We start from the raw sequence: 24885 nt of genomic DNA, 5'->3' as shown, positions 1-24885 counted from the left end.
ACAGAAGTTACTGATGACGATCCTTCTCCGCTGTGTGAAGCCCTCATGCCGTCCCACAGACACACAACATGGAGAAATAAGAGAAATCAAACGTGTACAGGAGCAGAAAACAAGGCACCAATAAATTAAAACCATGACCCCCATCTCTGCCTTTTATTTCTTCTTTTTTTTTTTTTAAACAGAACAAACAAAGTGAAACTCAACCAGATGAATTACAGTAGGAACACAGCAGGAATGGGCTGTTAAGAAGGAGCCAAAAAGAAAAGCAAAATGGTAAGAGACGACAAAAGGTGACAAAAAGTAAAATACACTTTGGCAGAGTATTATTTTTTTTGTTACAATCAAGTAGTAAAGAAATCCAGTGTTCTGTGTACAAATAAATTTATATATAGCCTACACTCCTTTCTGACTCCAGAGGTTTTATGTACATCTTTTTTACAGAAACATTTAAAACTTTATCAAAAGATTTTTTTTTTTTTTTTTTTTTCTGTAGGAAAACATTTTATTTACAAAGTCATGATTTAAAACCATCCGAGTGTACCGCCTCACCCCCACCCTCTTTTTTTTAATTTTGTTTTTTTAAATGCCCTCCCCGACTAAGAAGGTTATCTCTTTACACAGTGCAGAAGGCTTCTTGAAAAGTTTTGTGCAACAAACAGCGTTTAAAAAAGAAAATGTCGGTCGTATACGGCCGAGGAATAGACACGCCCCCAAACACTCTTTCTGACAGGTGATGGATGACACACGGGCAACGTCGATATTTGACCAAAAACAGCCTGTTTTCATATTTAACAGATTACGGTAACACTTTACTTGAAGTTTTATACATAAGGCTATCATTAAACTGTCATTAATATGACATGACAACTGTTAATAGCGTAAGGTTTCATTACGCTAACCAAGGGATGGGCAACTGTTTTCACTTTTTCTGAGTTTTTAGTCATTTTGCGTATTTATCTGTCATTTTGGGAATTTCTGCTGGCATTTGTCTATTTATTCATTATATGTGTTTTGTTATTCATTGTGTGTTATAAGTGCATCTTGTTTATTGTCAATCTGTGCCTTTTTTTAATTTTTTCATTATTTTTGTCATTTTGGGTATTTTTTTCGTGTCATTTTGTGCATTTAGGTGGTTGTTTTCTGTTTCTTTTGTCCGTTTTTGTGTATTTTTGCAATTGTTTTTGTATTTTTGTTGACATTCTATGCATTTTGCTGTTGTTTTGTGTGTTTTTGGAGTTATTTTGTGTATTATGTTGGGCTTCATATTACTTCCAAATTCTTGAATTGCACTTATTGGTGGGTTTGTCTTAGGAGCCACACAGAATTAGACTGAGGGCCGTATGTGGCCTCAAGTTGCCTATGTCTGCCCTAACCCCTAAGCATAATGACAACGTAATGTCAGCCTTACGTATAAAACTTAAAGTAAAGTGTTAACAAGATTTCCTTTCAATTTCAACTGATAAAAGGTTCAAAATGGGGGTTTTGCTCTAAAAGTGGCCCCTGTGCATCAGCATGAACCCATAGAAATGTACACAACCATCCCACATCTTACCCACAACCCTTTGTTTTTACTTTGACTGGTATAAAAATGTAGGCGACGGAACGAAGGCCCTTCAAGTAATCAACCATCAAATAGGTCACGTATGAAAGTAGGAATGGGAGAACCACAAATACACGCACTGAGAATACCACATATCAAAAATAGGAACCAGAGGATGAAGGAAAGTCACTGAGTTTCTGTCCAGTCCACAAGATGAGTGGTGGGGATTGTTCCATGGTTTGCTGGTTCTCATTCGGGACGGGTTTCCTTTTTCTCAGCTTCTCCAGACTGTAGGTTGTTCCCACAAACAGACACTGAGAGCCCTTCCCAAGCTTTAAATATGAAGATGAAAGATGAAATCTGCGAAAACCAGGAGTGGAAACGACCTCAGAGATCCATGGAGCGGCCGTTACACAGATGGTAGAGTTGATAGAGATGTTAGATGTTATGATGTTAGTGATGATGAAGGTTAAAGCTTTTATGCCCGCATAGACTTTTAAGGTAAAGTGAAGGATAGACCAGAGCAAAGATAAGAGAGGAAGCACAAATCAGGAGCTGCAATAGGGCAGTTAAGAGTTAGTTTGGATACGTAGTTTTAAACCAGTGAACTACAAGAGAGCATGACCACCCAAATAATGCAAGGCAAAGAGTTAGGACTGGGCAACATATTGACATTCAACATATATCAAGTTTTCATTTTTGGCGATATACAAAATGACAATGTCTCTTATAATGATACATTTGTATTTTATAGCTTATTTTGAATTGAAATATTAGTTTTAGTTCTGAACAGCAGGAAAAGCACAGTTAGATGGATTTCTGAGTGCGTCCTAGCCCGGACCGTCCCCTGAACAAGCCACACTAAAGAACTCACTCACACATGTTGTCCCATAGAGGAGAAAAAGACAAAAATGGCACATATTGTGCAGCTGTTTTTTAAAAATGTACCTGTGTGGCATTTTACATTGGCAAATTTAACCCAGAATTGTCTTTCTGTTAAGACTTTCTTTGAGATTTATATCGTATATCGCCATTTTGAAAAAAAAATATTGAGATATAAGTTTTGGTCCATATCGTCCAGCCCTATGAGTTGCTGAGCTAAATGTATTGATGTTAGAAAGACAGCGACATGCCCAGCAGGCAGACTGAATCTATATCCTTTATCTATGTTAGACTTGAAAGACATATAGTCAAACTCTTTAAGCACCTATTCAACCTCTGAAACACCAGGACATTTCAAAGCCTGTCAACACACAACGCACAGTTTTGGTCTAGTGGTTTAGTCTAGTTATAAGCAGCAAGTACTACGTTTACAGTAAAACATGACAATCCATGCGTTAGGTGGCATGGGGCATAAAATCCCCTCGTCTAACATCCTTCTTTTATACCAGCATCATTTAGAGACACAAAGTCAAAATACATTGTGGGAAATGTTATTTCAGATAATTAAAACATCTACAGGTATAAGATCTCGTGGATGCAGTTTGATACGCAAGCATCGTTAATCGTCCTTTTGATAAGTGTTATCGCGGTCGACCTAGGACATTCTGCTTAGATTAAAATCTCTATAATATATATATAATTTAACTCTGTGAACACCTTGAGATAACCTGATGTGATGATAGCAATAGAGTGGAAAAATCTTCTCTCACTTTCTCTAATTTTCACTCAAAGTTTTAATCAGAACATCAGGCAAGAAGAAGATATGAAAGCTTCGTCGAGACAATGGCTGTGTATGAAATCACATACTAACGTACTACTCATACTAGGTCTTACATTACATAATATGGAAAGATTGAGTATACTAAATACTAGCAGTAATAAAAGTATGCGTGGTGGGCACACTAGTCATACTCAAACGCCCCATGATGCCTTGCAAGTAGAATGTAAAATCGTCCTCAGACTGGCTTCAAGCTAACATCCCCTTTTCAAAACAAAAACATCTCTTCTTGTCTTAGATTAGTTTTTTAAATGCTTTTGTAAATAGAACTCTTGTTTTGAAGTTAACCAAAAGTTATGTCAGTAACACAACGGAGGGTCTCTGAAAACCTCCGAAATGTGTTTTCCGCGAGTTTTAAGGATCAAATGAGCACATGTTGATATTCTACTTGGTCACTTTCTCACTTCAAATGTTTCCAGAACTTTCAAAGGTGGAGAATCAACAGAGATATTTAGCCTCAGTGTGCCGCAGGTGTTAGTCGTAGGTTCCAAATGCATCCTGGGAAACATGGAAGTATACTTCAGTGGGAATGGTCATCATCCTAATCATATTTATAGTATATAGTAGACAGTATATACTCATTAAGTTGGTACTGTATAGTACGGAGAGCGCCATTTTGAACACTGTCAATGTACTTTTCTCCCGACCCTGTAAGCCCCGCCCACCAAACAACCGTGTCCTAAAGGCACAAAGCTAAGTCTGAACCAGCTAATGTCTTTGCACAACTTTTCAACCTTTGATGACATATGAAGTTAATAGGAAGACAGACCCAACCTAGACAAGGCAGATATAGATCAGGATCTAATCCTGCTCTAGGATTTATGTTTGTCTGATCTGTGGTATTTTGTCTCATAACTCAAAACAATATTTATTCTTCCTTGATACTGAAGAGTTTAGGCTTCTTTTTCTGCAACAATGGTGCAAACTTTTCAGTTTAAATCTACTCCATGTTTAACAACTCTAAGAACAAAGATGTGAGCGCAGTACGAAGCCTCCAAACCAGTCCAGCTCACACAGCGTGGAGTCAAGCTCCTCTCTACGGTGTAATTCAATTCATTTGTTTCAACGCTACGAGGTCAGAATGAAGTGCCGTGAAAGTCCCCATGCGCCCAATCCTCCCGTCGCCGTGGAGAGAGGGCTACAATTTAGCTGTCCAGCACGCCGCTCGTCACACACACCGCCCTGCTGAGTGCGTGTTAGAGGGAGTGGACGGCACGTTGGTGAAGAAAATAAATGACTCAGCATTCATCGCACACAAACCCGCTGGCAAACACAGGCACATAAATTGCCTTCCTTCGCTTTATTTAATTCCACAGACTTGGCCGAGGTTTTGGGGAAACAGTGAAAACATGAATACTTTCCTGTAGGAGTCAAAGACGTCAGCGTTTGTAATAAATGTTGCATATATAGAGAAAAACCCTTAAACTTTGTTCATACTGCCCAGGGTTGTGGTCAGTTATCATTGTAATAGCATAATTAACAATTTATTACAATTATGGTATAATTCTGATTGTAAATGAAATATTTTTTTGTTGTTGTAATCATAATTGAATTGTAACTGAGTTCAGATAATTGACTTTGTAATTGTGAATGGCGTAAATATTCTAGAAAAATGGTCAATAATTTAATTAAACACAAAACTGTGGAACCATGTTACAGTTATATGGCTACACATATTAGTTAACAATCAACACAATTTTTATTTGTTTATCTCTGTACAATATTTGTACATTCGTATTATTTTTCTTTCATTTTTTCTACTGTATTGTGTGTATTTAATACTTATTTAACAGTAGTTTACATCATTATTTCTTTTTTCTTTCTTTCATTAGTGTTTGCTCTTTTCATTTAGAATATTTCTCGACCCTCTGTGACATAAGTTATTCCCCCCTGGGATAAATAATGTATTTCTGATTCCTCTACCTGTCAGTTCTTTTGAGTATCATTTTACCATTTAAAAAAATAAATAAAATGAAGGTATACTGACGGGCTCATACATCCACACCAAAAATATTAATACCAATATTTTCATGGATAATGAAGTCTAACAAGGCTTACAAGAGATGAAAAACAAATTAGATGATAATGTTTTAGTGTATTTTACAGTTGATTTAATATGTAAGTCAACGATGACCTGTTATCATAAGAGATGTTCACAGAAAGCTTGGTAATTGTGATTAATTGAATTTGAACTTTAGTAATTGAGAACGTAATGTTAATTGACTTTCAGGGGAAAAATAATAATTGTAATTGGAAAAAATGTCGGTCACTGTTATCAGATTTAAGTGAAATAATTGAACAAAGATAATCAAACTCGTACCGTAATTGTAATTGAAAAATGTAATTGACCTCAACCCTGCTGTTCACATTAGTAGGAAAGACAAACACCAAATGATTCGTACTGGTTACACTGGAGACCAATACTCAGAATAGTCTCATGACTTCTTGCACACATTTTCATCACTATTAGGGAAACAACATGAGCAATTACCGACAACTTCCATCGAGCGAGCGTAAATTCCCTTCGACTCAATGGGCTGGAAGCACATGTGAGGTGAGCCAATGACAGATCAGCTCTTTAGTCACGTTCACACAGGTCACTCGAATCAATTCAGCCACACAGAGCCTCACTGAACACACACTGACAGCAGGAATGGATAATAAAAAAAAGCACTCTCCTTCTCTTCAACAACTCAACTACAAAGCTGGAGTATTGAAAAGTATTCAAGGACGAGCGAGAGCTCTGAAACGCTCCGAGCTGTGAAATCATGTAAATCAAATCAGGGACGCTTGGTGAACCTGAGATTGGTCAATTCAGAGTGAACGTGATGGACTGCAGTAACGGCACTGATGGATGAAAACACATTTACAGCTTGTTTCTCTATTTCAACATCGATGGGAGAGTCTCGCTGAAGCATTAAACAAGACGAAAGGCAACCATTCGTTTATATTTTTGGGAATGTACCAAAAGTTAAAGTTAAGCGCTTCACACCCTCCATATGACCATGAAAAGGGTTGAGGTCAATTACTTTTTAAATTACAAATATGTCTTCCATTATCCATGTTTAATTACGATTATGTTGACAGGTTTTTTTTTTTAATTACAATTTTTCCACTTACTTATCCATGAAAATATAGGTTTTAATATTCTTGGTGTGAGCGACTGAGCCTTTTTTCTATCAGTATACCCCTTGATTTAAAGGTCCAGTATTATGTCATTTGTTCTAAGAACCTCAACAACATAGTAATTGAGGTTTATTTTCTTAAACTCGCCTGTTTTCCAGAGTTTTAGCCCCCTGGAAATTGACTTTCTGAGCAGTTCTAAAAACAAGTTGTTTTTGGAGCCTACTTATGCATATTCATGAGTTACATTAAAACACATGGATATTTAAGTGGCTATTGTCATTGTGTGTCTGTCTCAGTGCTTCAGGCTGTTTTTATCGCAGCAGCAACAGCAGCGGCGGAATAATTTTGTTGCTTCAAACACCAGAGTGTGCTGCGATGTGACTTTTTTCTCCTCCTTATCTCTATTAACTATTAACTAATAGTCCATTTAAGATGATAATCATTTGTTTTATCCAACCGCTGCCTCGCATTGGGTCACAAACACATCAGATCAAGTCGAAGGCAATACGAGGCGATGTAACGGATACTAAAAATGGAACTGCTCCCTTGGTTTTACACCATTGCTGCCCACTGCTCATCAGGGAGGAGTTAAATGCAGAGAAAAACATTTTCTGTCTTCATGCCTTTTACTCCGAGAGAGTGGGCGTGTATGTTCACTGTGGAGGCGTGGCCGGCAGCAGGCACTTTCTGGAAGGGGCGGTTCATACTTTTGTGATGTCACAAAAGTCTGACCACTCGTTTTTCAGAAGAGGGCAGAGCAGCAGCTCAGAGATGCAGGAAGTCCAGTAATACTTTGCGAGTGTTTTTGATAAGGAATTAACATTGTAACAAGGTAAAAAGTTCAAATTAGTTGATTTAGCATGATATAGGACCTTTAAAACTATTTCTAAATGGTAAAATGATCCTCAAGAGAACTGACAGGAAAAGCTGATCTGAAACATATTTTAATAATTGTTAACTACGTATGTGTAAGTAATAAAACTGTAACATGGTTGTACAGGTTTGAGTTTAATGAAATTGTAATTGACAGTTTTTTTTTAATATAATTTAGATGCCAATTACAAGGTCAAAGTCAATTACATGAACTCAATTACTATTACAATTATATTTAAAACATAATTGTAATTATTACCAATTACATTGATAATTGACTATAACCCTGACCCTAAAGCAGCAGGATAAACAACTCTGACCCGTTAAAAGCAGAAATCCTCCACCAGCTGAAGTCACAACCTCAATACTGGGCCACTAAACATCATCAAAACGATGATTCTAATAATGAACAATCCCAACTTCATTAATAACTGTGTTCATATTACCAAAACCAGCAGGCGATTACCCATAATCCTTTGCCTCTGGAGGCACAAATCCTTGTTTTCATTCCTTAGAACAACAACATCCCTCCAGTGTTAACTTTGTCGACTCAAGAATTACGTCGTAGTTTTCATCAATGACTTTTTTAAGTGACAATAGGACTAATTAAAAAACTAAAAAGTGGACAAACTGTATCATAATATATTGATATTCTCGTTAACTAATAAAAATACATCTGTAAAGAATTCCAATCAGAACTAAGGTTTTGTTTTTTGGGAAGGTATCCAATCAAAGGAATTTTTGTTAGGTAGGAGGCGGGACAAGCCGGTAAGTGCTCCAATAGGAGGTAAGCTGATTGTGACTCACGTGGTCTTACATATTGATCCCAAACATTGATATTAATCTAATATCAGGTTGATCAATGCAAATGGATGATTTTGTTTACTAAAACTAAAATGTTTTTTGGTCAAAAGACTATGACCAAAATGTGCTGTTTAACCCTCCTATTATCCTTGGGGTCAATTTGACCCCATTTGACGTTTATCATTCAAAAACTACTTCATATTTCATGACTTTTCCTAATTTGATGGGTACAAATGATTAAGGATAAAAGTATTAATCAATATAGTTCATTCTGTGAGAGTCATGAATGTGCACCCCAAATTAGAAAATATTTGGATGAAAGATTTTCAACATATGCTAACTATAAAACTGAAAGTTTGACCTGATGGTGGCGCTGCAGGAAAGGTCATATCATCACCACAACCCATAGGCTTCATACTCTTTTGGTCATTAATGTCGTGAATAAATTTGAGAAAATTTGAATGAAAACTGATGGATGATTTATGTATTCAACAAATAAACAAAGTGCCTGACACAAAAACTTGGTCAACAATTTTTCGAAAATCATTTTCTGGAGGCAAAAATCCCTGGGGTCAGTTTGACCCCATGGGTAAAATGTGTTTTATATATATTTGAGGATACCAGGAGGGTTAAATGAACACTGATATTGAGGTGTGTACCAGTGAAAACTAGATCAATTTGACTTGTGTACTGTGCACTGAGATCAAGTGTTTACATATTTACAAAAAACATGCGCACAAATAAATAAAGAGAATAAAAATTGGGGAAATTATTAATGTGGTTTTTGGAGTATTTACAACGTGCACTGAGACAGTTGGATGAGGTTAGCGTGAAGCAGCGTTTCACACACCACTAGTGCTAGCAAGAGGCAGAGAGAGAAGAGTGGAGTGAAGACTAGACTAGTAGGACTAGTGCTAGTGCTAGTCTAGGCTAGTAATGCTAGTAATGTTACTCCAACGGAGAAAGGAGGAGTAGCCTGATGTGCACGTCATGCTTTCTCCTCTGCGATGTACTTGGCCTCACTGTAGCAGAGTGGCGGGGGGTGTGCATCCCTCCCCTCCCCTCAGGGATAGTCATCATCCTCCAGACTGAGTGCCACGCGCTGCAAACAGCAGATAAAAACACTGTTACCACAGCAGAAGAGAGGATGAAAGCTTCCTCTTTTCATTCCTTCGTCCTTGATCTCAAGTCTCACCCTTTTCTTTTCATCCCTTCTTTCTGCTACCCCGCCCTATGTTGCTCCCCTCCACCCATCACGGGTTCTTCCACTGGTTGCTTCTTTGTTCTAGGCCTGGGCGATATATCAAGATTCAAGATATGTCAAGATTTATATTTTGACGATATGGAAAATTACAATATCACCTATAATATTATGTATTTTGTATTTTATAGCTTATTTTGGATTAAAATACTCGTTTTAGGAGTCGCTGCTTTTGCTTCTTCTCAGAACAGCATAAAAAGCATAGTTAGATGGATTTCTGAGTGCGTCCTAAACAAACCTTCTCTTAAACAAGCCACACTACAGAACTCACTCACACGTACTGTCCCTTTTTAGAAAAAAAAGCCAAAAGTGGCACATTCTGTGCAGCTGTTTGTTCATAAATGTGCCTGTGTAGAATTTTGCACCAGCAAATTTACCCCACAATACAATTGTGTTTCTGGTAAAACTTAAATATTGAGATTGATATCGTACAGTATATCACCATTTTGAGGAAAAATATTGATATGAGTTTTTGTCCGTATCACCTTGCCCTACTTTGTTCCACAGCTGCAAATGTGACCCACAAAATGTACACACCAACATGTCAGAAGATGAAATTAACATGCTATTAAAGAAAAAGATCTTTACTAAAGGTGGATTCCACTTAAACCTTGGATGTGTGTCTATGTTAGACACAATCTGTTTTTCCATGCTGACCAATCCATGCACCAGACGTTCTTCCCCCATTGATCCTTTATTGACAGCCCCTCTCTTTCTTTCTCTCTTTGCTCTCGCACATCCATTTTTTGATTAATATCATGAGTTATTTCATGTCATTTCAACAAATATTAATTATTTTAAGCAACAAATCAATATAGGACACAAAGACAAGCTACAATGGCCTCATGTAAAGGATTTTCAATGTCCGTGAGTGGTGAAATAACCCAAAGTTGGGGTCAAAAATAAAAATGAAGAAGTTGCATGAGGAAAAATTGTTTCATATCCCAAGAAAGAGTCATCTCTATAAAACAGAGCTCAGATTTTTTTCTGAGCTCTGAAAATAGTAAAAAAAACTTATTTTTTTCAAATTTCAAGAGACTGTGATCCAAGAACCAGTGCATATACTGTATGTGACTAATCATTAGTGATGTGAACAAATCACAGAGAGCTGAAGCATATGGAAAGGTGTTTACTGAAAGACCAAACATGTTCCAGCCCCAAACCCTGATAAACCTTTTTCCAACTTTGAGGGGCTGGCATGCATTTGTTTATTCTGAGAGAGTAGGTGGAGCTGTATTATTATACCAAATTTCAGTTTCCTATGTGATGCAGTTCCTGAGATATTGGAAGCTGAAAATGTAAGAAATTGGCCATATCACAAAAAGTATTCACCCAATAATATTGAAAATAATCAGTGTGCCTATTGAAGTACATGGACCATTTGTGAAATGACATGGAAAAACCCATTAGTGTCGTAAAGCTGCTTTTTCTGCAGATTTAAGTAAGTTTTCCTACATGGTACGTTTTGTGTTGTTTCATGGAACATGTGGATGTTTCACTGAATAAATCAATAAGGTGGTTAGTTTTCACAACCACTCTCAGAGCTCCAAAAAGATCAAATAATGCATGTTTTTATCCTGATTTGTGGTCCCTCCTTATGTTTTTTAAAGCTGTGATTATTCCATCTTTCTACAGTATGTATCTTTTGCTTTAGGGGTGGGGGGGGGGGGAGTAGTAAGTATTTAAAATTACCCTGTTAAGATTATTTACTTTCCAGCATACCTTTTCTTTTCAGATGACTGAGACTCTTTTTGCACAGAGGAATGTATCTTTAGTCTGTGTGTGGAGTACTGACTAATAATGACGTACAAATACCCAAAAACCAGGAAAACAAACAACGCACAGGTTTGTGGGGCAGAGAGTCGGCAGCAGGTGTGTGGTGTTGATGGGTGTATGTCGTGCGTGAACATGGCGGCTGAAAAATGTGAATGAAATGTGAGAAAAATGGGCCAGTGAAGTGCTTTGCTTTGTGTGCGTACGTCTCCGTAACACAAATGAGGAATGATTCCAAACCCTGGTGAAAATACTGGTCACGTAATCCCGCACGGCTCATTGGCTCATTTGCCACTGGACAGCATGGGCGCCCCTGAGTACCAGTGAGAGTTGCTGTCGCCCCCGAGAGGCAGCGCTATGAAGGGCTGACTGTGGCTGCCACCTACTGGGGGGTACACGTGGCCAATGGACTCGCTGTGGCGCCCGATGTGGATCTCGTCGTCGTCGTCCTCCGTGGTTTTGCGGTAGACGGGGTTGTCGAAGTTCATGCTCTTGGTGTTCTTCCGTCGCCAGTTGCGCCAAACCAGGTATCCACCGGTGCAGATCAGCCCGATGACCACTGTGGCAAGGATAGGGACTGCATGTGTTTAACACACACACACACACACACACGACAACAGACGGCGGGAGCGTTAACACAGCCAAGGGGACACAGAGTGGAGCTTTGAACACACACACACACACACACACACACACAAACAAGCACATTTTTTTTTGGGTGTCATTTTGTATATTTTTCTGTTATTTGGTATATTTTTGTTGTTTTGTGTGTTATAAGTCATTTTGTTTTTTTTGTTGTTTTGTGTGTTGTTAAATATAACTTTAATGCATTTTTGTTGTCGTTCTGTAAATTTTTCAGTTATTTGTTTGTGGTTGTTTTGTGTGTTTTTTTGCAGTAATTTTGTATTTTTTGTTTTTTTATGAATTATTGTTGATGTCATTTTGTTTGTTTTTGATATAACTTTGTGTTTTTATTTTGTGTGTTTTTAGCCATATCACTGTATATATATATATATATATATCGTACACACACATATACCGTATTTTGTCATTTTATAAGTTTTTTAGTTCTTCATTTGTAGCTTTCTTGTGTGTTTTTGTAGTAAATTTGTGTATTTTTGGTATATTTCTTAACCATTCTATATATATTTTGTTGTTTGGTGTTTTTCATGAGCCATTATGTGTGTGTTTTTAAGTGATTTTTACGTATTATGTTGTTTTGAATAGTTTTCCATTATTGAGTCACAGAATTTAACTGATGGCTACCCGTTGGCCATGTCTGCACTGGACAGTTTCAACTCTTTTTCTTCTTTGGCATTCCACATGAATGTGTGCCTGGGGTTGTTTAACCAATAATACACCTACTATCTCCAATAGCACATTGCTCTGGTCAGGATAACTGAGATAATGAAAATAGATGGATTTCTAATTTAGATGCAGACTGATTATAGAGCGTTTTCAGTGTAGTTAGATTAAAGATAATTCAATTGTAGACTGCATGTGTGCAAAACCTGTCAATAAATGGACTGATTTAAATACCTAGTTAAACACAGTTTCACGTTTGACCAAAATCAAATAAAATGGTAAAAAAAATATATATATATATATTTTATAGCTTATTTTGTATCAAAATACTTGTTTTAGGAGTCGCTGCTTGTGCTACTTTTCAGAACAACATAAAAAACACAGTTGGATAGATTGCTGATTGTGTCCTAATCCAAATCTACGACTAAACAAGCCACACTACAGAACTCACTCACACGTGCTGTCCCTTATGGGACCTGTGTGGCATTTTGCATCAGCAAATTTAACCCTGAATTAGGTTTGCACAATTAATCGAATTGTAATCCTGAACAAGATTTTGGTTGAAACAATTAAATAAATCTGATCATCAGCAATACTTTTTTCTTATTTAAAGCTTCATTTTGCACTGTAAACTGTACACATATTATTTGTTTAAAAATAGTGTAATAATAGTGTAGTCTAATAAACAGATTTTTTTCCCTAACATGATAAATAATTGTGATTGTAATCGTGATTACTATATTGATCAAAATAATCGTGATTATCATTTTGGCCATAATCGTGCAGCCCTACCCAGAATTGTCTTTCTGGTCAGACTTCATTTGAATTAAAATGATCAAGATTCATATTGTGTATCGTCATTTTAAGAAAAAATATGGAGATATGAGCTTTGGTCCATATCTATCGCCCAGCCCTAATACACGTTCATTTCAACACATTCCCTCACACTTTCACAAACAAACGCTCGCACACGAGTGCATTTGCACACACGACACTTTTCCTTACAATCACTTTCATATAACACCAACAAACCACAAATAATGCAAAACACACACTGGAGTATTGGTCAGTTTAGAAGCCATTGATCACTTTTAAAATAAAACGCCAACAGGGTTAATTAGCCAATCATTAGCAGCTTCCTCTGCTAACACAAATGTTGGGCAATGATTGATTATTTTTGCTTTTTCCTGCAGTGAAATATTCTCTGCAACCTGCAGGCGTCCTGATGCTGCTGTGTTCAGACACGAGGATGAGCTTCTCTCATTAGCATATGACTAATAATACCTAATTGCCCTGCAGGACAGTTTATGGAGAACATGCATGTATATATGAGTATATATGGGTGACCGTGGCTCAGGTGGTATCTTCTGATTAAGAGGTTGGGGGGTTCAATCCCAGTCTGTACCTGTCTATGTGTCAAAGTTTCTGTGGGCAAGACACTGAACCCTAAGTGGCTCCCAGTGGTTGACCATTGGTGTGTGAATGGATGAATGAGTTGATATGGGGGGACCTACTTCAGTGAAGGCATAAAACACTATATAAATCAAGTCCATTCACCAGATATGATGTCAAGGTGATGAAATAAAGTAAGTGTCATTGTGGTGATAACCTTATAATTGCATCTTAAGATGAGTTTGTGTCTGCTAAGGATGCTGCAGCCCATATGGCTAATGCTGGATAGGCACTTGAAACCCCTGCGTGTCCGGGTTGGAAACCCCACTCTTTCCTTTGTCCTCCTCTGAATGTTCATTAGCTTTAAAATCATCATTGGCTTTTGTCTCATTCCCTGTAATTAGAGAGTGAGCAGAGCAGCCTGAACGGGGCTAAACGCTGATAATGGTTGTGGAGCTGTTTCCCCTGGTAAAGCTGTGGGTGGGCGGGACACGTTACTGTTAGTGAGAGAAAAATCCAGCCCCTCGTGGACTTTAAAACTAATGTGTCAAAGCTGCCAAAAAAAGCAAAATGAGAGGATTTAGTGCAGCAATGACTGATTATTATTAGAACAGAGTGGAAAGCACTAGAGTTAGCAGTGTTGGCTTCTTTTCTCTACAGTGAGCTATTAGCAAGATTAAAAAGAGATGTACAATATTTAAGGAGAAAAAAGGGGCACATTAGCAAAAATGTGTCTAATCCGAGGGCCACATTATCAGCACTTATGTCAGGATTTAGAATAATGACCAATCTGAGCATTAATAGACGAAAAAACAAAGGGTTTGTTGTTGTTTTGTGTATTTCTGGAGTCATAATGTGAGCTTTTTTGGTGTCATTTGGTTTATATTTTTCAATTTGGTAGATTTTTGTTGTTTTGGGTATTATGAGTCATTTTGTTCTTTATTTCTTGAAGTAATTTTAGCAAGATTAAAAAAGTATTTTAAGACTTGATGAAAGTCTTTAAATTTTGGGAGGAAAAAAAAGGCACATTTACGTCGATCATTAAGGCTCCACATAAAAGAATAATAATACTGTCATTGAATTTATTCAGAATTTCAGAGAATAGAATATTTTCACTTTAACAGACTGATTGGATTGTTTGTGATGGTGAGGCTTTGAAAGATTATTCAACCCTAATACATGACACTGGGTTATTATTATTGATGAATATTGCACAGGAGCACAATTTCAGCTCCATTTACCATTTCTAATGACCTAAAAACTCCTTCTCTGTCTGTAGATGTATACAAGTAGTCCTACCAACTAATGCAATGTTAAGATAATAATAATTGAATATTTTATCTGTAGTGATAGTTACTAGACTATGACTAATTAAAAAACAACAAGTCAACGAGATATTTTAGTCGACTGAAAAAAGAAAAACAACTAAACTTGTTTACGTGGGATGAAATCCAATCAGAACTACTTTTTTTTTAACGGTATTTAATCAAAACTATTTTTGTTACGTGGGAGGCGGGACAAGGCTTAATACCAGTAAAATGGTTAAAAAAATACATAAACTCTTATGCTTTATATTTTTGTAGATTATAACTGAAATAGTCCTTATAACTAAGTTTGACAAAAAATAAGTTGCATTTTAGTCAAAAGACTATGACTAAAACTAAATCAAAATGTGAGGTAAGCAATAGCAAAGTTTGATTGTAACAGCCTGGTTTCAACCCTTAGAGGGCAGTCACTCAAATTTCAATATTTTGACTGAAATATCACGAGTTGGACAAGAATCAATCAATCAATGATTTAGTTACTCTAATAATAGACTTCAGTAATCAGAATCAAATCAGAAAACATGGCTGATTACCCACCCCTACTTTTTTTTGCTTGTATCTTAATAATATTAATAACCTTACTGAAGACCTCATGGGAAACAAAGTGGGTGTACTTTTATAAAACTGAGGTTAAAACAGGCTTTACTCGTGGATCCCTCAATGCAAGTATCAAGTATGAGCAAACACATGCAGAGACAAGACTTCTCACACACAGGCTAACACACTAAACACCAACGTGCACACACACACACACACACACACGCACGCACACACTTCAGCGATGAGCAGAGAGGAAAGAGCAAAGGAAGGAAGAAGCCGGCAGAGAGGAAGAGGAGTAGTACTCACCGATAGGAATGACTATCCCCAGAACAGCTACTGTGATGTTGTTACCTATGAGGTAGTGATCATTCGCAGCTGAGGTGGAAACAAATAGAAAATGAAACACACCATTAAGGTATCATTTCATTAGCAAAGGGCAGGATTTCAGAAAAAAAAAAAAAAAATCATTTTAAGTTTTTATGATGCTAATGGGTAATGAAGCTCATTTTGTCTGTTGTAGTAGATAAAAGTGGACCTAATAAAGGTTATCTATTGTTTTCAGATCATTGAAGTGCTTTTTGAAGAAAATATTGTTTAAAAAAATAAAATAAAAAAATAATCAATATAATATACATATAATAAAAAATATACAAAAGGGTAATTTAGCCAAATAAGAGTTGAAGTATGAACCAAATAAAAACCATCAACGTCCGCAGGAAATTTGGTCACGTTGCTATGCATGAACACAGACTTATTGAATATTCAATATTTATTGTGTAGGTGTTTGCACTTTGTTGACGGGTCCCTGTGCAACGTCTCACCATCAACGAAATGATTATTATTATTATTATTATCATCTTGTTATTTGCACATTCTAGTCTAACTACTGTTTATATTTATACTTATGTTTATACTTATTATCATCTCTTCTAGTTGATTGTTTATTATTGAATGTTTCACTATTGGAGAGAGCACAGTTGACCGAGTCAAATTCCTCGTGTGTACAACATACACTTGGCCAATAAAGATGATTCTGATTCTGATTCTGATAATTGTATTGACGATCAGCTCATTGCAGCTTGTAGCTCATTGGCTATCTCATAACGGTTAGAATGAGACGTTATTTGGGTCTTTCTAACTGAAGTCCTGATGATAAATGGACTTGATTTTATATAGCGCTTTATCACCACACTGAAGCAGTCCCAAAGTGCTTTACATATCAGCTCATTCACCCAATCACTCTCACATTCACACACCAGTGGGACAGGACTGCCATGCAAGGCGCTAGTCGACCACTGGGAGCAACTTAGGGTTCAGTGTCTTGCCCAAGGACACTTCGACACATAGTCAGGTACTGGGATCGAACCCCCAACCTCTCAATCAGAAGACGACCCACTACCACCTGAGCCACGGTGCAGTGATCTATATGCTCCTGTTCCTCTGACATTGTTACACTGAATGATGTTTCCTGCAATTATTATTTCATTTATTATCATATTATCTCTGGAAAACAAATTAAATTAACTTGTTATCATGGCAAAACAAAGTCTCATTATCTCCAGAACATTAAGTTATCACGGGAAAACAAAGTAATAAAAATGTATGAAACCGTGGCCTTTTAGGGCAGTGATTCTCAACTGGTGGGTTATGGACCTTTACTGGGTGGGTCAGAGTATTCTCAATACTCTGATATTGGACTTGTCTTTTATTTTGAAAGACACTTTTTTACAGGCATGATGCTAAGTGTATGTTGCACAAGAAAATATAGAATTACGTAAAAAAATATATATATATAAATATATATGTGTGTGTGTTTTCAACATTTTTGAAAAACTACAATTGGTTGGTTGAATTAAAAAAAAATTTCAAAATTGGGCCGAGATTTAATGACTATGGCAAAATGTGGGTCCCAGGGTGAGAACAGGTGAGAACCGCTGCTTTAGGGCTTCCGTAGTTTGCAGTGGAGATCAAAACAAAGTTTTGCACAATTTAAATCTTTTACAACTTTTTTCAAACAAATTATCATTGATTTATTGATCTATGAGGCCTACACTATGACTTTATCTGATAAATGTATTACAAGCTACTTTAACCAGAAATCCAATTTCTTTCTGTTTTAACCCACCTTATTCTTAGTCAATAGGGTGCACACCTTTCTGCTGTGTCATGTTAGCAACTTAGCATAGTAGCGGTTTGGTAAGCAAATATTTTCATGGGAATGTTTTTTATTTTTTCAAAGGCACATTATATAATGGCCATTTGCTGAACGTGAAAAGCTAGTTTTGATGTTTTTCTGTTAAGACGAACAGAATAATACGTTTTTAAAAAGGCATCAGGAATCAGCTTTAAAACATTTTCCATGTTTGGTCACAAGTTCACATTTCTTGTCGATGTGCTCCATATTCAGCATCCATTCGTGCTCCAAACACTTCTATTAACAGCAGCCAAAGTGTGACCAGATGGCTACAATGAAGTCGGCTCAAAAAGATTAACAGGAGAGATCTCAGCACGGCCCTGCATACCCATCGGCTCATTGCAGGAGGAGAGTTTGCAGCCTGTGCATGCCAAAAAGCCACAGCTGGCATGTGACGGATGAGACACACAATTAAGTCTCTCATTAGCTTTCATGAATGCATGTACAGAGAGGATGAGCGGCCCATAAATGCTCGACAATGTAGAGACAATGGCCCGTGGAGGAAGAAGTCCAAAAGGTGAGGCTACTTCAGACTGAGCTGCAAATCCCAGCGAGTGCCGAGTCAGCAACAGAGAATTCTCTAAGTATGAGTGACATCCAAAAAGGTGCTGAGACTCCGAAAGGCAGATTATAAGCGTCGAATTAAAGAGTCATTTGAGACAAAGACGAGAGAAAGGCTGAGAAAGGCAAGATAAAAAAAAAACAAAACACGGATGGCTGAATTTCATCACGACTATTAATCCTTGAGAGATATTCATTAATATAATAACTGCTTATCTGCATAGTATTCCTCATAATAGCAAATTCAGCTTTAATATAGTGTTTTAAGTCAATATTTTTATAGACATAATACATTTTCCTTTTTGGGATGTTATTGAGATTTATCTTTATCTTTTCAAACTTAAAGCTGCAATATGTAACTTTTTTTTGGACTCATTTCGTCAACAATCCATAATAATCTTTGAGCATATTGTAATGAAGATGTTCTGAGTTGAAAGTAAATCTCATCGCCTTCTCCTGGCTCTGTAAAATGACATATATATATATATATATATATAGGAGCCAATCAGAGATCTTTCTACAAACACGTGTGCTCCATGAGCTGTTTTTGGCGTTACTATTGGCTGCTCGACTGAAATCAGGCGCGTTCAGGTACCCTCGGGAGTAAAAGTGTAATGACGGACATTGCAGTAAAAGTCTCCATAACAGCGTTAGACACAACAGTTACAAAACATATCAAGGTGAATTCATTCTATAGTCTGGAAGAGGAGTGATGGATGTCAGTCCGCTCACAGTGGCAGTCAGCAGGGATCACAGCCCCCTCTGTGAGCTCTCTGGCGGGGACGAGCTGACGTCAGCAGCCGTTGCTCCAGACAGTAACTACAGAGTGATACGTGCGTTCATGTTAGAGTTTCTAAAACACCAGATAAAGTCCATACACTTGTCACTATGTCTATATTGAGAAAAAAGTCGTTCACAAAAGACACCGGTGAGGGAGGTTGAGTTTTGGTTTAAAGATGGAGCGGAGAGACGATTCAGCAAACTGCAGCTTTAAGTGACAAATACTTCTCTACTGTAAATCAAATGCAGTCAAGTTAATTTTGTCTTCTTTGGTGAAATAATATGTTATGGTTTCATATATTCAGTCAACTTTTTTCTCCTGTCAAGAGACCACATTTCCTGAAAAAAAGTCTGAATAAATGAAACCTTAACATATCAAAGGCAGTAAAGGCATTTAAACAAAAATATACTGCATCTGTGTCGTGAAACTGATATTTCTAAATTCATTGATGGGCCGTCATAAATCCAATCAAGTTTTGCCTTAAAAAACATGTTCATCTATTTTTCCAATATACTTAATTGTTATTTAGATCCAAAATTTGTGTGATGCAGCAGTCTTTTGCTAGTTTTTGAGTATAGTTACCACCATGTACAAAGACATGTTTTAAAGCAAAAAATAATAAAATAAAACAATGATGGTCTAAAACAGAAAATCTAAACACAACACCATCATCAGGACATAAGAAGGGCACATCTTTCTGCCAGCTGGCACGGTCAAAAACACTCCATTTGTTTTATTTACACTCCCATTAGAGTAGTTTCACATTTATATCAAAAAGACTCCTACAATATCAAAATAAAACAACAGCTGGGTAACAGCTGATCAGCTGTTGTTGTCGGTCAAATGGGACAAAAGGAATAAAGCAGGAGCTGTACCGCGTGTTCTTCAAACTGTTTGTGAGCCTTACTTTTACACTTTGCATCTAAATGATCCTAAAGCCTAATGACCAAAGTGTTCTCATAGCAAAATGAGAAGAAGGCACTGAATCAACGACGCAACAAACGCTGAACAAGAAAATGCCCCGGGAAACACGAAGGAGAAGAATAAACACTGCCAGAGGGATGTTAGACATTTCTGTTTCAAATGAAATCACCAAAAACTATTTCTCAGCTGGAAAATTTTGAAATGTATAACTCTCGCAGTAATATTTGGACTGTTATGGACACACCCTGGAAGTCCCTTTTGCATCCAAATGTGCAACACTTCTTAAGACTGTACCAATTAATAAGAATATAATATATATATATGTGTGTGTGTGTGTGTGTGTGTGTGTGTGTGTAACAGTTACACACCTTAAAAGGTTGAACACAGGATTTAAATGTCTACTGAGGCATTGGCTGATGAAACTGAAAGCTGCTGTCTGCTCTTATTAAGTGTATTGTTGCATCAGAGTGTTTGGTACCAGATGCTTATGTTCCATGTCTTTTTCCTCAGGAACTCACAGTCTTTAAAGAGCCCACCATGTGCTGCCCAGCAACAAACAGCTGATGTCAGCAAACCAGACAGCGTGCACTGGGTTGGAAACTCTACCACATGGCTCGTGGGTTCCAAGACGTGTGTCTTGTTCATGCCTCGTTTTCTCATCTGTGTCTGCTCCACCATCCATCTGGAGCAATATGTTTTTTGTCGACGAAGCCGCGAACTTCAGAGAAGCAGAGGAAACGAGCTCTTTTGCTTCTTACAAACAGCCCAGGCTTCCAAAGTGTTTAACTCCCCCCAAAAAAATCACTCTGGCTCCCTCCTGTCTCATCTTATTCTCCTGAACGCTGTCTTTCCTCACTAACACCAGCCATTCCTCAGCTCCAATCCTCCCCTTTGGACAGCCCAACTGTCATGTTCCCTTTAGCTCTCAGTTCTCTCCTCACTCTCTACTGCCTCTTTATTGTCTATTATGCTCATTTTGCACATTTCAGGGACCCCACTTTACCCCTCATTTATTTTTCTTTTCTCCTACTGTCAGCGAAGCTTCAGTTTCCTCTAAATCCCAGAACCACTTCCAGCTTTCATCATCTATTTCTATCTACACGGCTTTCCCAGCAGCCTCAGTGGCAGCTTTCACCGTTTCCCTGTTCAAAGAGAAACGTCTCTGATGTCAACGTGCCGTTGTTTTAATTACGTCCTGGGGAGTTTGCATGTTGTTAGTCGGAATAAACAAACCATAATTTAGATGTTGTATTATATGCTTTCAATCTCTTTAAAGCAGTGGTTCTCAATCTTTTCAGCCCACGACCCCTAAAGCAAAGGGTCCAGAGAGTGGGGACCCCCACTGTAGCTGAAGGTGGTTGAACACAGACATGAACATTGAAGAACAGTCATGTGGAGACATGGCCATCTATAAGGGGGAATAAAGGGGAAAGATTTTTGGGGCCCATCCATAAAGTCAGTAAAATGATGGTCCATTGTTCTATGAATCTGTGATGATTTATTTTTTAATACCCACTGTTATCCAGGACGTTTAGTATTATTTGGGCCATAGTATATGGTCGTCTTAAAGATGTAAATCCTTGTTTTAATCAGAAATAAAATGGGTTAAAAGTGACCAAAAATGGTGAAAAAGGTGGTGAAATGAGATTTTAAAAACAACAGAAATTGGTTAAAAGTTGCAAATTAGAGTGGCCAAAAACAGACAGAAGAAGTGGTAAAAAGGGTTCAAAGTGTAAATATTGGCTTAAAAGTGGCAGAAATGGGGGTTGGGGGGGGTTGTATGGGGTAATGTAATTTAAAAAGTAGGAAAAATTAGTTTAAACTGGCAAATACTGAGCATAACAAATCGTGAATGTGGTTAAATTGCCAAAAATAAGCAAAAGAGGTTAAAAGTAGCAATAATGGGTCAACATATGTGACATTAGGTGTGAAAGTGGTGGAAAGGGTTTATAAGTGCTGCAAATGTCTTGAAAGTGAAAAAAATGTGAAGAAAAGGCATTTAAATTTGATGAAGTGGCAGAAATGGGAGTAATGTAGCAAAAATGTACTAAAAGGAGCAAAAATATGGCAAGAAAAAAGTGATGAAAATAGGTTGAAATAAGTTTGGTGTAGTTGCAAAAAAGGGTAAAAAATAAGAAAAAATTGGCTAAAATTGTTCAAAAAATATTCTTAGTTTCTTGGAGGCATCTGGCACCCCCCTCCCAGTGTCTAACGACCTTAAAAAGGAGGTACTGAACCCAAGGTTGAAAACCCCTGCTTTATATCATGCATTTCCAGGACTTCTGATGAATGGAGGTAAATGGCACTAACTTACAGCTAGAAAACCTGGAATGTATTTCAAACATGGCTAGGATTTTCCAAAAGGAGTTACTGTATGCTGATCTTTACATGAAATTATGCAAATTCTCCTCCTCCAGTAGTTTCTTTCCACATTATATTATGCTAATGGCGTCTGAATTGACCTTTAGCTTTTAGCTGATCGTTTCTCACTGTGTGAGCCCTCGCCATAGCTTCAGGGCATCGATTTGAAAAAAAGAAACTCAAGTACGTTTTTGCACGATTTTATATCCACTGAGACACTAGCTGCGTTTCCATCACCCTTGGAAATGCGCAAAATCTAAAGAGCGCGATAAAATATATCGCTAAAAGTTATTACGCTTTCATGGGGAGGTATTTCAGATGTTTTAGGAGAGCTCTTATTCTCTGCTTCATTATCAAAACTGTTTTCATCCTCTTTCAGTAAGGCAAGGGAAATGTATTTGTATAGCACATTTCATACACAAATCAAATCAATGTGCTTTACATGATCAAAAAGTGCAACAGCTTAAACATAATTAAGAACATTTAAAATCATCAGTAAAATCATTTAAAATCATCAACAAACACATTAAATCAACAACATGACCTCTCAATCATACGATTTGATTTAAAAATGTTCACATGTGATGCTGACTTCAGCTCTGCTGGCAGTTTGTTCCAATTCTTTGCAGCATAACAACTAAAAGCAGCATCACCATGATTACTGTGAGCTCTGGGCTCCACTATCTGACCTGTGTCCATAGATCTGAGAGACCTGTTGGGTTCATACCTGACTAACATCTCACTGATGTATTCTGGACCAAACCCATTCACAGATTTATACACCAGCAGCAGAACTTTAAAGTCTATTCTTAGGCTGACTGGGAGCCAGTGTAAAGACTTTAAAACTGGACTAATGTGTTCTGATCTATTTGTTCTGGTTCAGACCCGAGCTGCAGTGTTCTGAACCAGCTGTCGCTGTTTGATGCTTTTTTGGGGGATTCCTGTCAGAAGACCATTACAATAGTCCAGTCTGCTGGAGATAAAAGCATGGACCAGTTTCTCCTGATCTTTCTGAGTCATTAAACCTTTCCCTACAAACAAAACAAAAGATTTCCTGTTTTTTAAGAGCAATAAAAAGCAGCACAAATTGTCATTTTGACTGGAAAAAAGCTGCTAAATGATCTAAAAAGCTGCTGAATGCTTCACTCCAATAGAAAACAATGGGATATTTACAGGCAGAAGGGCCGTGTGACATCATCAATCACATGATTTCAAGATGGTGGAACACAGGCTCCTAAACGGTAAAGTAGTCCCATTTTAAAAATGCAATTAAATGTTTTAATGAGTACATTTCAAAGGTTTAAGGCCACATTTGTAAAAACAGAGGAGGATCCCTTTGAAATGTCCTTTTTAGAAGATCTATGCCTAACAAAACATATTATTTTGCACCATATTTGTTGTATTAACTTTTAAAACTGGGACTACTTTACCCTATTCAAATAAAGGCAAACAGGATTCACTGCTGCTCATTAGAATCAGCAGTGATTTTTTTCGAGTCACGGTTTTTAATTTATCATCTCTCAGTAAACAAAAGACGTTTGCATCAACTTTTTTTTAAAGTTTTACAAATTTTTAGACCAACTCAAAGCAACACAAGTTGTCATTCTGACTGAAAAAGCTGCTAAATGATCCTACATGCTTAAACTCCTTTAGAACTCAATTGACTAAAAGGGGCTAAGAGCGTCACCAATGACGTCATTTCAACATGGCGGCGCACAGGGTAAAGTAGTCCCAGTTTTAAAAGTCAATGTAACAAATATGGTGCAAAATAATGCGTTTTGTTAGGAATAAATCTTCTAATAAGGACATTTCAAATTGTTTAAGGCCACATTTGTAAAAACAGAGGAGGATCCCTTTAATGGCAAAGTATGTTCATTTCAATTGAACTTTATTTATATATGTTTGTTATATTGTTTTTCACCCAAGCTACAGTCTGAGAACCACTGATCTAGTGATTGAACAAAGGTCCAAAAATGCCTGATCAAGCAAAAATGATAATGAATCGTCACTGAAACACACACACACATACACACACACGTGTGTTTGAATCAGACTGAACAATAGGAATAATTTACTGACTGAATTCTAACAGCTTTTGAGTTGTGAAAAAAAATCTCTGTAAAGCTGAAAAGCAAGTGCCAAAAATCACACATGGTCTGGTGTACAGCATTGTGTGTGTGTTTTTTCTCTCCCGTTTGGGTGCTATCAAACTTTATTTTGTTGTTGAATAGTTTGAGTCTTTGTTAAACCCAGTACTCTGCTGTCACTGCTTCGTAAAGTGGTGATTTTCTTGTTTGCCTGTAAATCTCAAATGGTGTGAGCATGAATGAAAAAAAAAGGTTCAGCCAGTTTTAAAGAGAGAGAGAGAGAGAGAGAGAGAGAGAGAGAGAGAGAAATGATGAAAA

The 24885-nt window shown here is 37.2% G+C and overlaps 1 protein-coding gene across 4 annotated transcripts in view; it reads right to left on the bottom strand.

The window, feature by feature from the left end:
* Nucleotides 1–8344: 8344 nt before the first annotated feature.
* Nucleotides 8345–24885, bottom strand: part of lrp8 (low density lipoprotein receptor-related protein 8, apolipoprotein e receptor) — a 198830-nt gene continuing 182289 nt past the window's right edge. Inside the window, exons 17-19 of one of the 4 annotated variants that reach the window (XM_028443815.1) lie at nucleotides 15966–16034; nucleotides 11484–11674; nucleotides 8345–9165 (exon numbers count right to left, since the gene is read on the bottom strand). In XM_028443815.1, coding sequence (XP_028299616.1) covers nucleotides 9127–9165; nucleotides 11484–11674; nucleotides 15966–16034 — 299 coding nt within the window. In that variant the 3' untranslated portion in view covers nucleotides 8345–9126. Of the gene's footprint in view, nucleotides 9166–10332; nucleotides 11675–15965; nucleotides 16035–24885 lie in introns of those variants that run through there. The other 3 variants (XM_028443816.1, XM_028443812.1, XM_028443814.1) reach the window with 3 other exon arrangements.

The sequence above is a fragment of the Gouania willdenowi genome, chromosome 4 (genome assembly GCF_900634775.1).
Source record: "Gouania willdenowi chromosome 4, fGouWil2.1, whole genome shotgun sequence".
In the NCBI taxonomy this organism is placed as follows: domain Eukaryota; kingdom Metazoa; phylum Chordata; class Actinopteri; order Blenniiformes; family Gobiesocidae; genus Gouania; species Gouania willdenowi.
The sequence above is the reverse complement of the archived record's forward strand: the minus strand, read 5'-3'. Positions and strand labels throughout refer to the sequence as shown.